This window comes from Protobothrops mucrosquamatus, unplaced genomic scaffold (genome assembly GCF_001527695.2).
Source record: "Protobothrops mucrosquamatus isolate PMUCROS unplaced genomic scaffold, P.Mucros_1.0 scaffold1986, whole genome shotgun sequence".
NCBI classification, from domain to species: domain Eukaryota; kingdom Metazoa; phylum Chordata; class Lepidosauria; order Squamata; family Viperidae; genus Protobothrops; species Protobothrops mucrosquamatus.
In genome coordinates, this window is record NW_015388102.1 from 260652 (window position 1) to 277136 (window position 16485).

Here is a 16485-nt window from a genome sequence, read left to right on the forward strand (position 1 = left end):
AGAGAAACTCTGCCTCCTTTTATTTGGTCTGTTTCTTTTAAACAATTGCAAACCATTTCTTTTGTACATTGTTTCATTGGAATATCATTTCATGGTTTCCAAAATTGTCATTCCTGATTTTTTTGGTCAGTGTCTGTTGTTGGGTTAATCTCCTTCTCAATTCTGTCTAAAAGGTGTTAATTTTTGTTCCAGGGGGAATCCATTGTAAAATTATTCTATTGTTGTGTAACTTTTGGTGTTTCTATTCTAATTCTATCAATTCTAATTTTCTGTCTATCCTTTCCCTGAAAAATGTGTGTTTATCTACAAGAGCCTTTTGAAGCTCAAGTCTGCTTGTGTAGGGAAATAATTTTCTTAAGTTACTTTTCTTATCCTATCACTTATTGGTGAAGCTACTATGAAACTTTTCTTATCCTAAATATATAAGCATTTCTCAATCTCTAAAACAATGTGGTCTATTTTAGAATAAATGTTAAAGGCAGATTTTGTTTGCCTGATTCTTTAACAACTGCAGTATTAATGTCTTTTCAAAACTGCCTGCAAGCAACCCCACCTTCCCTCAGGTACTTCTCTTTTTCTTGTCCTTTGTTCTCCATATCTTTTGTCTGCCTCTCCTGGGAGAGGCCACCCAGAAAGGTGGGGAGACCTTTTTCTTGTATCTTTCAGCCCTGCAGCCCTGCCCCCAAACCTTTGGAAGCAGAACACACAGACCCAGATGCTGCCTCCATCCATTTGAGCCATGGAATTGGGTTTTGAATCCAGCCATCCACTAAAAAGCCACCATGCAATCTGAGTGGAACATCTTCCCAAGTCCTACCATTCTCCAGATGCCTGTGAGAGCTACAGAAGGAAGGAGTCCTGGAGCCACTGGTGCCATGTGAAGCCTCAGAAGAGAAAATTAGACTGTGGGGGGAGGGTGGAAACTCATTGTAAACTTTTCTTCCTTGCCCCATTTGTATTGTAACAAGCCAGTTGAATGTATTAATGGAGAGATGGCATTTGGGAATAGTTGGCACAGCAAGTACTGAACACTTTGGACTTCTATCTGGTGGGAGGGAAAATTTATCCAGAATGTTTGTATTGCCTGTTTTGTAGAAGTAGCTGCACATACACACACAAACACCATTCATAATCACACTTGANGAAACTATTCCAAGCAGGGCTGGAGGGGGTATAAAAGCCCTTCTACCCATGTGCTCTCTCTCTTTCTTCTCCTCTGCTCCTTCTTGCAAGGACCATCTTTCTTCTGCAATAAACTGTAACCTTCTTCCCAAAGCAGTCGCCATGTTTGCTTATTTATTCCCGGCTTGGATGAACCAGGATGAAGACTTACTTCTAACACTACATAAAATTATATAAAACTCCATAAAAATACTAATCAGTAGCCAAGGTTAAAATTAAAACTAACAGTGACAGATTAATACAATGACTGCACAATTTTCCACACATCCAGTTCCCCAACATAGGGCCAAAACTGCATCTTTAAGGCCTTGCAAAAAAGACAGATGGGTTGGGGCCAACCTAATCCCTGGAAGAGAAAATGCTCTCTTCCTGGGCCCCATCAGATGACATTCTGTAATAGGACCTGGATCTTTAATGCTTATTAAAAGGAACAATTTGTTTTGGCTGGATTGCTGCTGTTGACTATGGATGCTTCCTTTAGTTGAAATGGTTTCCATGATATTTTGAAAGGAGATCTGGAGGAACATTGATTGTGTGGAAGAGAATATGTACAGTAGCTCCCTGTCTGAAAGTGATAATGCACTGGGCAGGGGTGGGTGTGGGCAGGGACATGGGTGGGGAGGCTTAACTTGCAAGCCCCAAGGAGAATGTTTGAAGGAACACAAGGAGGAATGTAAGGAGGTCGGGATGAGATACATTACTGAAAGTGCTTGAAAGAAAAGAGATGATCAGTAGTGGGTTAAGCAGTCTCAGTTATGTCTGGGGATGGAGAATCCTACTGGAATGGTGGGGGAGGAATCCAATGCTATTTAACACCTTGAAGAGGTCAAACATCAATTTGGGTGAGGTATCATCAATACTCTAATCATACCCAGCCATTCGTTATCTTCCTAGTCTGAGCCATAGATCCACAGGAGATCTTTATTCGATATCTGGAAGCTGAAAAGGATCGGATGGGAAAAACTGGGTGAAATTAAACCCAGGCAAAGTGGAAGTAGTGTTCATACAAAAAGCAAAGCTGCATGATTCAGACTTCTATTCTGGCTCTGGACAAGATTACCTTCCCCACTATGTTCATACACATTCACACGCTTATCTGAATTCAAGCTCCTGCTTGATCAGCAAATAGAGAGCCGTGCACTAATAAAACCCTCTTTTTTGGTGGTGGTGGATAACTTGTGAAACTAACTCATCATTAACACCTCTATTATATAGGAATGCAACATATTCTTCCTGGGGCTACTTTTGAAGGCATCTGAGAAATTGCAGTTGGTCCAGAATACCATGGCCTAATTAATATATACAGATGTCTATGGAGATTCTCAGTCATCCAGGTCATGGTTGTTCCAAAGATGCTTTTCAAAAGGCAACTGGACTTTGTTTTTCCTTGAAGACATTTCGCTTGCTATTCAAAAGCTTCTTCAGTTCTGACTGAATGGTGGAGGATGGAAGGATTTATATTCCTTACAGTCATCTGGTTGTTAGCAAGGAATATAAATCCTTCCATCCTCCACCATTCATTCAGAACTAAAGAAACGTCTTGGATGAGAAGTGAAACATCTTCAAGGAAAAACAGTCCAGTTGCCTTTTGAAAAACAGTATATTGGGATAATATATACTAATCTTCTTTGTGGGCTCAACACTGATTGGCCAATAGGTTTCTGCATTCAGTTCAAAATGCTGGTATGAATGATAAAGTCCATCTTGGTTGTCTTTGAAATCAGGAAGAATCTACCTATCCTGCAAAGTCTTCCTGGGACAGGGTGTTTCCATGTCCTGATCCCACATTACACTTTTTGTTTGGTTGTTTGTTTTACATGGCTGCCAGCACCACAGTAGAGCCTCTGGATAGTTAAAAACAAGTTTTAAAATAAGAAAACCAAACCAAACTAACCCCAATAAAAAACAGATCTTAAAATAAATACATTAATACAGGTTGGGAGGTGGAAGCAGACCTCCTTGGTTGCATTGCAGACAGCTTGTTCTCCAAGTTGAGATTGCCCCCTCCCCAATTTTGTTCTCCCAGATATTTGAGGATTAGTGTTATTGGGGCAGCTGGATTTGAGTTGTTGATTGCTTGCAGCAAAATGTATTGTTGTGGCTTTGGTGAGATATATGGTTTTATTGGTCGTATTTTCTTTCTTGCTGCATTTTATAAACAACCCAGAGTATAGAGATTAGAGTGGTAGGTAATATATGAAATAAAAGAAATCCTCCCAGGGAAGTCCCATTGAATGTAATGGAATTTCTATTTAGGTCAGAACAGGATTGCAGCATTACTTTCGTGAATGGCTTACCCTGTTGCCTGAAACTAGCACCATCATAATAGTGAAATCTGTCAACTTTAAGAGAACAACACTAATTCAACAACACACTGACTGAATTGAGTAGGGTGATACAGGAACCCTTTGCTGGGCTTTCAGAAGTTTATTTCTGCTGGCCGATGCCAAAGATTTTTTTGGGCAGGGATATCTGTCAGAATTGCCCTGTCGGCCAAGATATGGATCATTTGAGGATACACTCCTGTTGCTGCCAGCAGTCCTAAGTAATTTCCAACAATAGGCTTATCCAGTCTTCCTTCAAAATCAGTTGGTAGTTAGCTCAATGCCATGAATTCTACTAGATACATACATTTTGGACACATCTAATCTTGATCATCATCTAGAGCAGCGGTCCTCAACCTTTGGGGCTTGGTGGCCCAGCGGGGGAGGGGGGAAAGGAACCAGATCATGTGAGCAGCGGGCCAGTACACATGTGCAGCTCAACTTGCATGAGTGGTGGGCTGGCATACATGCACGTGCATGCACAGCATGACTTGCGCAAGTTGTTCTGTGCATGTGCGCCAGCCCGCTGCTTGTGTGGCCTGGGTTGCAGATAGGCCATGGCCTGGTAGTGGGACACAGCCTGGGGATTATGATCTAGAGCAGAATATTGTCTTAAACTGAAAGTCTGAACCAAATCTGCATAGAAAGCAGTTGCTTTTTTTTGTCAGCCCTAGAAAATGAAGAGTTGTTTACATGGCAGTACAACACACTAGTTTTTACGTATTTAGATTACATTTTGAATCCTGCTCAAGGATACACAACTGGTATCACAGCCAAGCCAGAATTTGACTGTTTCCAAATTCATTCTTTCCATTATACCATTCAAGTTCTTTTGATCCAAAAGCCTGGAACAGACAGATTATTTCTATTTCCTTACTAAAATGAGGGAACTAGCTATGCAAGTTACATTTCATATACCACATCATCTCTGCCAGAAATGTTTACACAGTAAAACAACTTGGACTTAAAAGCTCTCAGAGCGTGAAGATGACAGAGATCAAATTGGCTGCATGTATCGCTCAAAACAAATGCTGTAGGGATGTACCTTAGAAAAGACATGGTAAGTTACAGCTTACTATTTGTGAAAAGCAGTAGGGAAAAGCAACTAAAAGGAGAATTCTGATAGGACAGAGATAATTGGGAAATAATTCTATGAAATGATGCTTCTTTCCCACATTACATTAATAAGAGGGAGCTTTCATACTGGAGGTGGTTGAGTTAAAACTCAACACCACGTCCTCCCCTCCACCCCCCTGGTGTGTCTGGCTCCTTTCTTTGCCATCTTGTCTTCTTGATTTTATCTATTAATGTTTCATTTGCTGTGTTTTTATAATGGATGATTTTAATGTTTTTCAATGTGTTTATGTTGTAAGCTGCCCAGAGTCACCGGATACAAAATGGGAAGCAAATACAAGATCTGAAAATGGGGCTATTTGATGGCTTCTGCCCTTTGTGACTGTGGTGACATGCAGACAACAACACTTATGTATACTGATACTTGTCCTTTGTGTCCTGATCAGTGCACACTTGCACTGATCAGGACCTCAGGGCACACAAAAGAATTTAATTAATGTTGCTAGTTTCTGGGCAAGATGTGTTTAATTTGTACATATTTTAAACTTGTATTTTAAATTTTATGACATATAGTATGCCTTATTTAATTGTGATAGGAATAATCAAACTTTTATTTTTTTTAATTATATAGCTTTGTTTGTGTAATCACATTTGGTATGCCAAGTGAATCTTATTTCCTATCAAAATAAACCTTATGACATCTCTTACCTGTCCCTGAGAATTGTCCAAAGCTCTCCACCTAAACAGGCTTCCATCAACATATATAAATACTTGCTGTCCTTAAATGTCCTATATAGCCTATAAAAGAAAGGGGGAAAAGAATTATGAATGCTTAATGGAGTTTGAAATATTAAATAATAAGTCTATGATCTTTTGCCATTTAAAGAATAGCTGGTGGTTTTTAGGTGTATTGTTATCGTTCTGAGAAAAAATGAGTCTATCTAATCTATTCAGACTTCCGTCCATTAATTTTTTTTCCTGAATTCAGTAGACAACATGTGACTTAGCTTTTGAGGATTTCTGCTGCTTTTTTCTTTTCCTGCATCAAGGGAATATAAATACTGGAGGTTTACTATACCAACTGTTGCCAATCTCTAATAAATAAAAGATGTTGTAAGACATTTGGCCTTGCCAGGATCAATGAATTGCCTTCAGCTATCATTTATGGCAAATATCAAAAGATTGTCCATCAAGAATGCCTCTGCCTGTGGGGTTCCCAGTTACAGAGGATATGCAACATGTCCTATAATATGGTAATTCTGAGATGGACTTAAGTGGTACATTGATTCGACATCTCATAAAAACACTGCCAGATGCAGAAGAAAACTGTTGCATCTCTTTTCTGGCAAAAGACCAGAAAATTTGGCCTATCGGCTTGGAAAACATGTTTGTAAATACGACCCAACAAGGTTGATTTCTTTTAAAACTTCTAATTGTCTTTTTCTTGTGAAATTGCTTTACATATTATTTCATGTTCTTTTTTGGATCCTCCATTATAGTGAGAGCAAGAGCACTAGCACTTAAACATATATACCGCTTCTTAGTGCTTCACAGCTCTCTCTAAGTGGTTTACAGAGACAGCATATTGCCCCCACAGTCTGAGTCAGGGGTAGGCAACCCTGGCTCTTTTATGACTTGTGGACTTCAACTCCCAGAATTCCTGAGCCAGCAGGTTGCCTACCCCTGGTCTGGGTCCTATTTTACTGACCTTGGAAGGATGGAAGGCTGAGTCAACCTTGAGCCGGAGAGAATTGATCTGCTGACAATTAGCAGAATTAGCCTACAATATTGCATTCTAACCTATGTGCCATATGGCTCTATTTATGAATAATGAAGGAACTTAGTTGTATATATAGTCCAAGACCGTACTAGAGATGATTTGTTTTGCTCCTTTCTTGTCTTGTCCATAATACTCCCTAGCTGGATGAATAATTCTGACATAAGCAGATCTCACATTTTTGTAATATTTGGACTGCTTTTAATCAAAATAAGCTATTCTGTGAAGGGATTTTAGTATATTTTTCTTATTTACAATATTTTTGCTATAAAACTGGATATTATGAATTAACTCTCAGGCAGAAACAACTTTTACTTGTATTTTTACTATTTTATACAAGTTTCATAAAATTATAATGAAGATGACTCAAAAGAGGTTAGGGATCCAAGTATTTAAAGAAGCAAAGGCAGAATTCAATGTTGTTCCAAGCCACTTTGTAACATTTTGGAGGTACAAATGTGTGCATGTTTGTGTGTATCCATCCATACACAATGAGTTACTATGACCTGTGCTGCTAAAGCTCTTAGTTAAGAATGGGAAGGAGAGCAGAAATAACAATAGCAATAGGACTTAGATTTATATACTGCTTCATAGTACTTCACAGCCCTCTCTAAGCGGTTTACAGTCAGCATATTACCTCCCAACAATCTAGGTCTTTATTTTACCGACCTCAGAAGGATGGAAGTTTGAGTCAACCTTGAGCTGGTGAGAATTGAACTGCTGGCTGTTGGCAGAATTAGGCTGCAATACTGCATTCTAACCACTAAACCACAACAGCTTTTAAAAATATAGTTAACATGCCTTGCATAGTTTTTAATAAGCAAATGTCTATCTTTAAAAAAGCATTTGCTGTTTTATAAAGTAGAAACCCATATTTTTTTGTGCACATTGCAACTTTACTCTTCATTTAAGTTACCAAATGGTATTTACAATGATAAATAACATAGTATCATGTATCAGAATTCATGCACTCATCAGATATTTCAGGCATCTGAATGAATGTTTAGACCACATAAGGTATTATATAGCAATTTGATATAAGAATGCAATGAAAATCTGAGAACAAATTTCTGCACTCTGAAAGAAGGGAGTTTTAGCCAAGAACACAATCATACCTCACAATAAAATCTGAGTGAGCGCCTTGCATGATCTGTTTTTCTGAGCGTATATGTTCTTGCTGTCTCGTGTCTACTATGTGGCGTTTCTTTAGTATCTTCATTGCAAAGGTTTTTGATTCATCACTTTTCAACTGCACCTTGAGGAAACCAGACATTTGGATGGTCAGAATCAGTGGTTATAGTAGAGCCCACAAATGTTGAGCTTTGAGTACATAATTGCTAATCCTTACTTTCAAGTGCCAAGTTATGCAATCAACAGGCTTAAAATTCTATATTCAGACTTAAGTTAATGGCCATGATAGCTTATACTTCTTTCGAGTAAAACACATGTGAAGAAATGTTATTGAGTGTTATTTTCAATCAGATTACTAATGAGCTGGGATGGAAACTATGTTGGAAGGGAATAATCTGATTTTAGAGAAGCAGATTAATCATTTTTAGGAAGGGAATAATCTGATTTAAGAAGATGAATTTGATGAGAAAGTCTATACAATTATTAGGAAAAATTTGCATATTGTTTTAAATGGTTATCTTTCTAATTTATGATTTTAAAATGTGTTGGTGGTGGTTTGTTCTCCGAGTTTGTTGTTTAATTTCTGAACCACCATCAACATCTACCACGTAAGCTGCAAATATTTTCCACCATTTTTAATTTTAAAATGTTTATTTCTTTCTTCTTATTCAGTAATGCAAGGCAACATATATCCTTGCATTCAGGCCAGACAGATGATATGATTGTGGTGCTGACCAAGTGCTAGAGACTGAAAATTTGGATGGGGAGAAACTGACTTTAACTCATACTTGGCAAGATGGAGAGGCTTTGGGTTTTTGACCTTTCCCCCCTAGAGTCTGATGATCTGTCATAATTGACTCTGGACAGGGTTGCACCTCCCCAGATGAGCAATTTGGTAGTCTTGCTGAACTCACAGCAAGAAGCAGGTGGCAGCAATAGTTAGGAAAGGCTTTGCACAGATTTGTCTAGTGCCCCAAATGTGCTTTTCCTGGACCCAGAGACCATGCTCACCCATACTTTAGTCATTTCCCATTTGGATTACTGCAGTGTGCTTGATGTGGTGCTTCCCTTGAAGACTACTTGAAAGCTACAACTGGTCCAGAATGCAGTGTGTGTGCAGTACTGCATGTTTGCAATGTTACATCTATGTTGTGCAAGCTACGCTGGCTTCCAGTTTCCTTCCAGGTCCAATTTAAGGTGGTGGTTACCACCTTTAAAAGTTTTCATAGCATGGGACATGGTTATGTGCAGAACCATAGCTCCCTGAGAGATCTATCCATGCTACCATATTGGATAGGATGCCATGCTCCAGATTCTTTCCCTGACATCTTGTTATCTAATGTGACCTCAGAAGTGTGCCTTTTCTATAGCTCCTCCTACTTTAAGAAACACCTTCCCCCTATAAATGAATTGGCAGGCTCTCACTTTTTTAGCATTTCGGAAAGCTATCAAGATCTGGCCTTTTACTCAGGTATTGGGATAGAGTAAAACTACCTGGAGCTGGTTGTGGGCATCATAAGGAGATGAGTAAGGGACTGGATTTTTGTTTTATTTAATAGTTTATGATTTTATAGTTACTGGTTTTGTTTTGAGTCACCAAGAGTTGTGTTTAATATGGGCAACCATTCATATAAATAAACAAATAAACAAAATACTAACAGAGATTGAAGCCATGTCATTTAATGAGTTTCCACAGCTTAGAGTAGTCTAAAACATTCCTCATTCCATTCCACCACTTTAATCACTACACGACATTCCTCTCTTATTTGGCTTCCTTTTTCTTTACTCGTTGTCATTAGATGTCATTTACCTTCAATAATGACAACTAAGCAGGCCAGAAAACCCTTTATCTTTCCATATGTGTTTTGCAATGACATCTCTTTTTAATATTTATTTTAGCTTTATGTAAAAATAGCACCTCCAAACATATTACATTATATACAATTTGGTCAAATATTTACACAAAACTCTTAACATTGATTATGTAAAATAATTTTCAATGGTCCTTTCATTATGCACTCCAATAACATTAAATTGTCTACAACTGCATCACCCATATTCCCATGTTCTCAGAAAATACTGTACAGAAGGCTGTTTCTCTTGTCGTCCCTCCATATCATATGAAGATGTTGGAAATGAAAGGAAAAGAGGAACAGAGATGGGTTATCTCTGCACTCAACTTACTGTAATATAAAATAGACACTTTCTTTCTAAGTGTCATTGCAATGCTAAGAATGAGATTTTAATTTGCCTTGAATGTAAACATGGAAAAGGTTGCATGCTCTATATTAAAGAAAGACAGAAATCCTACTTCCTTCTAGCACGGATGGTGTTACCTAGTTTGGTAATGAAACATCTGCAAGAAAAAACACCAAGCTCAGACAGCACTGGGGACCCTACCAATACATTTCATAATAAATAATGACTTTATTGATTTATATGAATGCCCATCTTGCAAATCTAATTCAGGACATCTAACAACGCATTAAAAGCAATACAAAAGAACAAAAGCATGAAAATCTAGAACAGCTAAAAACAAATAAAGTTATAACTAGAAGCCAGCACCGGTTTGTTAAAAACAGATCATGCCAAACCAATCTTATTTCATTCTTTGACAAGGTGACTAAATTAGTAGCCAAGAGAAATGTTGTGGACATAGTATCCTTAGACTTCAGTAAGGCTTTTGACAAAGTAGATCACAACCTACTTTTTGCTAAGCTAGAAAAATGTGACTAGATAGCATCACCATAAGATGGATTTGTAACTGGCTGACAAACCGTACTCAACCACTAGTCCTTAATGGCACTACATCCACATGGAGAGAAGTAAGCAGTGGGGTACCACAAGATTCCATCTTAGGCCCAGTACTCTTCAATATCTTCATAAATGACTTAGATGAGGGAACAGAAGGGGAACCCATCAAATTTGCAGATGACACCAAACTGACAGGAGTAGCCAACACCCCAGAAGACAAACTCAGGATCCAAAAAGATCTTGACAGACTTGAACAATGGGCCCTATCCAACAACATGAAATTTAATGTGGAGAAAAGCAAGGTTTTATACCTAATCAGGAAAAACCAAAGGTACAAGTACAGATTAGGCAAAACCTGGCTCAGAAACAGTAACTGTGAGAGGGACCTTGGAGTCCTATAGTGGACGATCACTTAAATGTGAGTTAGCAGTGTGTGGCAGCATCCCAAAAAAGGTAATACAATCCTTGGTTGTATAAACAGAGGCATAGAATCAAAATCACATGAAATATTTATAAATCCTTTATAAATCTTCATTAAGACCACATATTTATAAATCCTTAGTAAGACCACACCTGGAATACTGTATACAGTTTTGGTCAGCACATTACAAAAACAATGTTGAGACTTTGGAAAAAGTGCATAGAAGAGCAACTAAGATGATTAAAGGCCTGGACACTAAAACATATGAAGAACAGTTGCGGGAATTGGGCAGGCTAGTCTAGAGAAAAGAAAGACTAGGAGTGACATGATAGCGGCATTCCAATATTTGAGGAGCTGCCACAAAGAAACAAATATTTTAATGTAAATTAAAGCACCTTTCAGCAAGAAGCTCTGACTCAAAAAAAGGGAAATATAATTACAAATTTATTTCCAGAAACTTTTCAATGGTGCATTTAAGCAGCACGAAACCTTTTCTAGCTTTCACTGGAGGAAACCCAAGGTCACAATTCATTGGTTCACATACTTGACCAGAGTTTGGCTTCACCATGTCTTTCTGAGGTCAGAAAGAAATCATTTTGAAAGAGCTGAAAAAATGCTCAATGATTGGATGGACAAAAATGCAGATGTGTGATAGAGCAAGGGTCAAAATGTCTGTACTGCATGTTGCCAGTTTCTGCTGTTATATTGAAAGGGAAATTATTCACCTGAATAGTGTGGAATGAGAATATTTATGCTGCAAGTCATCCAGTCAAATGATATGCATTTGTATGCAGCCCAAGACAAAAAGCTGTTTCATTTAACAACTCTGTTCTCTGATAGCTTGACATTGTCAGTCTTCCAGAGGAGGAAAACTCTCGTTCAATCTAATTTCCTTGCTGTTACTAAAAGAGATGCAATTTGATCATTTGTTGAAAGTTTTCTGCCTAGATTCCTCTTTTGAATTCAATTGGCATTTTCTCCAGTAGAAGCCACCTGAGCATTTCAGACATTTGGTGTTTAAATCAAAGATGGGGCAAATCAAATCAGCAATATCTCAAAACTGAGGAAGCAAACTAAGTTTTTGTGCAGATCACTAAGTTCTGCAAAGATTTAAAATAAGGCTTTAAATACAAAGCCAAAGGTGCATGTAATAAACTGATTGTCCCTAAAGGAGTGCATTAAAAATCAATGGGACACTAACCCAAATCTTATTATTAATTCAGTGGATCTACTGAACGTACAATTAAATCTAGCTTCAACTCAGTATGCTTCATTTTATCCTGAACATTTGTATTTCTAGCATTCAAAACAAAATCAAGCTGGATTTCCAAACCCAAACTTATATTTGTAAGAAGGAAATACTGTATAAAAATAGGTTTTCTGAGTTATTTAGAAATCTGATCATCGTAATAACTATAGGTTCTACTTTGGCACCAATGACTGAATCATGAGTTTGAATATTACTCTTACATGGTGAATCTCACTAGAACTGTAGCCAAAATATGTACACTAAATAATAATAAAGGGGCAAAAGGAACGCTCTGGTCTGTAATGTATATGGCAAATATATAATGTATATGGCAAATATATAAAGTTTAAATATTCATGCTAATGGAAATGCATTTATACATAGCCAACATCACCACCTCCCAAACATTCTCAAATCCTTGCTTGTGATCTCCTTGCTCATAGCTGCTGTAAAATTGCTTGGAATTAACCACTCTGTTCTCCTGATATCCGACCAGAAATGGACCATGGCTGGTGACCCTTTTCTCTATTTCCATTTTTTGTTTTGCCATATACCCCTGTAAAAGACCACTGTTTCATCCCAAATGATCACAGGTTATGCTTAGTGCCCACCAACTACGGTAGTATGAGAATTGGAAAAACAATATGGATACAAGAGAAATGTTCCTGTTTCAATCAATAATTGCCTGGAAATCCAAGCAGAAGCATTCCTGTTAAAAGGAATGACAGTCTGACATTTTGCTGTGAAGTGTCTACTTGTTTTTCTCAGATAGGAAATTCTTCTAAAAAAGCTCAAGTGATTGAATGCGGAAGAGTTTGGACATGAGGAAGAGCCACCCACCAAGTAAAGGAATGGTTTCAAATGCTGGCTGATATCCAGCACAGCCTGCCATGACTTTCCTGTGAGTGAAGCTGATATCTGGAGAAACATCTGTTGCTGGCAAGAATCCATATGACAACTGCTAGTATATCCTATGATGGGATGGGAAGCATCTCTGCATGCAAGTAACTTATATCAATATACCATTGGGTAATCCTTCTCTCAGTCATATACACACTTTAAATTAGAACAGAAATGATGAAATGTTTATGGTTTAACTCCCTTTCACATACACATGGAAACACATACAAACACACACACACATACACACACACATATATTCCTTCCTTCCTTCCTTCCTTCCTTCCTTCCTTCCTTCCTTCCTTCCTTCCTTCCTTCCTTCTGTTGTTGGCTTTTCTTTGAAAATTACTCTTTCTTTTTTTCTAAATGCATAATTTTGAGAGCAGCCTGTGCCATTTAGTAATGCTAAATGTATTGGAAAGAAAATATGCACCCATTTTTTGAACAGCAGTACAGCATAGAAGGATAATTGTAACACTTCAGCAGAAAAATACGAAGAAAACATTTTCCTTCCAGTTCAGCAAGTAAAATCTAAACAAGTTGCAAACTTAATTTTCATTTGAAAAAAAAGAAATGAATACCCCATTATAGAAAACAAGGCTGTTCGTCCTTTGAGAAAGGGAACTAAGCTTCATGATGGTCTGAAAAAACTAATAACTCCACTCACACCGGAATAAAATAACAAACAACAGAACTGATATAATATTGAAACTCAAACCCATTGATCCTGTAGTATGAACAGGTATATAGTCATAAGAAGACCCCCTGGAAACATCACTCAAATTTGTTAAGAGTCTCATCGAATGATTATTTCCCCCAGCTTTCTTTTCAATGCGGTCTGTAGGGGTAAGTTTAGCTGCTAGATCAGTACACAGTGTGTCTATGTAGCAATTGTTTTCATATGATTCTCACAAGGAAGAGAAATATATTCAGAAGCTAACATTCCCAAGAGTGCAGCCTGTAGCCCTAATTTAAGCACCAGCATTTCCACATGTAAGTAAATAGCCTTTTCCTCAAATGTCTCACTTAAAATAAATCAGAGTCTGGGACAGAATTATTCTGGCAGCAACGGCAGTAGTTCAAGTCTCTAAGACCTGCTTCTCAATAAATAAATGCTGCCATGATTTTAAAAGTGAGCAAAAGATACAAAATGTAAGGACTCAGAATATCCTACAAATATCCTACAATTAAGAAATATTCCATGAAATATTCCCGATGATCTGTTGTTGTTTTTTTTTTTAAAAAAACCCTCTACACTTTGTAAAACAAGTCTTTACTGTTGCAATGATCCTTGAGCAAAAGATAGATGGTGATCCTGATTTGTGTTTCTTTCATGCTATACTATATGTCCACTAACACTATCTAGTGAAACCCAACTTTATGGACCATTCAAGGCTGCCTTATTATACCTCAATTTCCATTAGATCTGAACTGGTATCATGTGTACCAATACATTCATTATGGCACAACAACTAACTACATTACATCCATTTCATACCTACACAAATGACGAAAGTTGACAAATGACATTAACTTATAAGAATCATCCAAATTGTAATTGTAACAGACCTAGCTATTATTTGAATGGGAAATCCAGAGGCAAATTTTGCCCATCTTATCCAAGGTTCACTAAAGGGGGAGCAATTAAACCAAAGATTGCCTATAGTAGGTTCCTTTTTCACATGCCTTCAGTGTATAGATTGCATTTACAACAAGTACATATGACTAGCTTGTAAATGGCTATAAAGGGTAGATCATTTTATCTCTGATCATGTACTTCTAATACCTTGTGGATTTGTACTCTTTGAAGAACATGTGGGCTATTTTGCCATTATCCTACTACAATTGGAAGGGAACTTGGAACTCCATGACCAAGTAGGAGACCCTATACCAGTGATGGCAAACCTTTTAGAGACCGAGTGCCCAAACTGCAACCCAAAACCCACTTATGTATCGTCTGGTGCCGGGTGGGTGTGGCCCATTGGGTAAGCGTGGCCCATTGGCTGGGCGTGGCCCATTGGCTGGGCGTGGCTGCAGAGGTAATGGCAGACTGGGTGGGACTAAAAAGTTCAATCAATCAATTCCAACTTTGCAAGATCTTTTTTTTTCCACGAGAAGATGAAATTGATTGATTGATTGAACCTTTTTTTTTGCACATGGCGGCGGAGGCCTAAAGTGAAAAGGTTTTATAAAACCCAGCTGAAGGCCTAGGACTGGGGCGATGGCGTGCGTGCCCACAGAGAGGGCTCTGAGTGCCGCCTCTGGCACCCGTGTCATAGGTTCACCACCACTGCCCTATACCATTTCAGAGAAATGCTTGTCCAACCTCTTCTTAAATACCTCCAGCTTATGCTATTTTACATAAGCAACTATAATCCGGTCAGGAAGGATGGGCATGTTTTGTGTCCCAATGGCTAAGGAATGCCATTGGGTGGGGACTGTCAAAGACAGGCCTTTCCTACTATAACAACCATTTTATGGAACATTCTCCCACTTTAGATAAGGACGGAACTCAACCCTGCTTGCTTTTTATGTCTTTAAAGACTTGTGCCTGACCTGGTGCCCTGAGTATGTGCATGGATCTAATTTTTGATTATATTAACGATACAGTTATATAGTTTATTTTCAGCTGCTATGTAATCTACATTTTGTCTCATTGTAATTTTTTTACTTTCTTTTTAATTTTGTTCCCTGCCATGAGTCATTTGTTGAGATGGGCAGCCATACACAAATGAAATACATAAATAAACTAAACCCTGCAATTTTTTCAAAAACAACCTTACATCTTGCTTTGAATAACTTCTTGTTGTTTCTGCTAAATGTGGACTGAATAACAAAGAGTCACAAGAGAACAGCATTAAACGTAACCTTGATTCTCTGTCTCCCCTTGCTAATATCTGGAGCATCAGGGTGAAATATATAATAAAGTTAACATTTCACCTTTTTTGGTAGATGGTATTAGTTAAAATAAATTAGCTAACACATACAGAAACATAAGAAAAGCTGCATGCATTTATTTTCAGATCTGCTTTACTTCATCTAATATCATCATTTCCAAAATGCTGCACGGACATTAAATTAAAGCAAAACCATAGATAGCTTTTTCACATGGGCCACAGCATGCATTCCTACTCTGCTACCCTATTCTCAAGGTAACCAAGTGAGATTAATCTCATGAAATCTGGTCTTTAGAAAATATAAGTCATGATCACATCCACTGTGTACATTCTGTAAGCTGACATTGCAGCTGATCTTTTTTTTTATTATTGAAAATTTTATAAAGTTTTACAATATAAATCCCCCCTCCCCCCAAACCCAACCCTCCCTCCCCCCCTTCACTTCCCAGAGCCAATCACAGGATTAACAATAAAATAATCATAATCTAACTAACATTAATAACTATTAGTCTAACAAATCTATAAGTTCCTTTAACTCTCTTTTAAAACAAATATACAATTATTAAACATCATTTTAACATAATTTTAAATATTAAAAATCAGAAGTTCACTCAAAAACCAAATGATATTTTTTGTTCCATATTTCAACTCAATATAAACAATCCATCTTCTCCAAACCAATATATATCTTTCTTGTGAGTAATCCTTCACATAAGCGGAAATCTTGGCCATTTCAGCTAAATTTGAGACTTTAACTACCCAATCTTCTATAGTAG

At 37.7% G+C, this 16485-nt stretch overlaps 1 protein-coding gene across 1 annotated transcript in view; it reads right to left on the minus strand.

The window, feature by feature from the left end:
• The window catches only part of PRKG1 (protein kinase cGMP-dependent 1), a 118793-nt gene that overhangs the window by 24353 nt on the left and 77955 nt on the right, over window positions 1-16485 (minus strand). The window contains exons 6-7 of the mRNA XM_015823783.1: window positions 7473-7612; window positions 5289-5378 (exon numbers count right to left, since the gene is read on the minus strand). Coding sequence (XP_015679269.1) covers window positions 5289-5378; window positions 7473-7612 — 230 coding nt within the window. The remainder of the gene's footprint in view (window positions 1-5288; window positions 5379-7472; window positions 7613-16485) is intronic.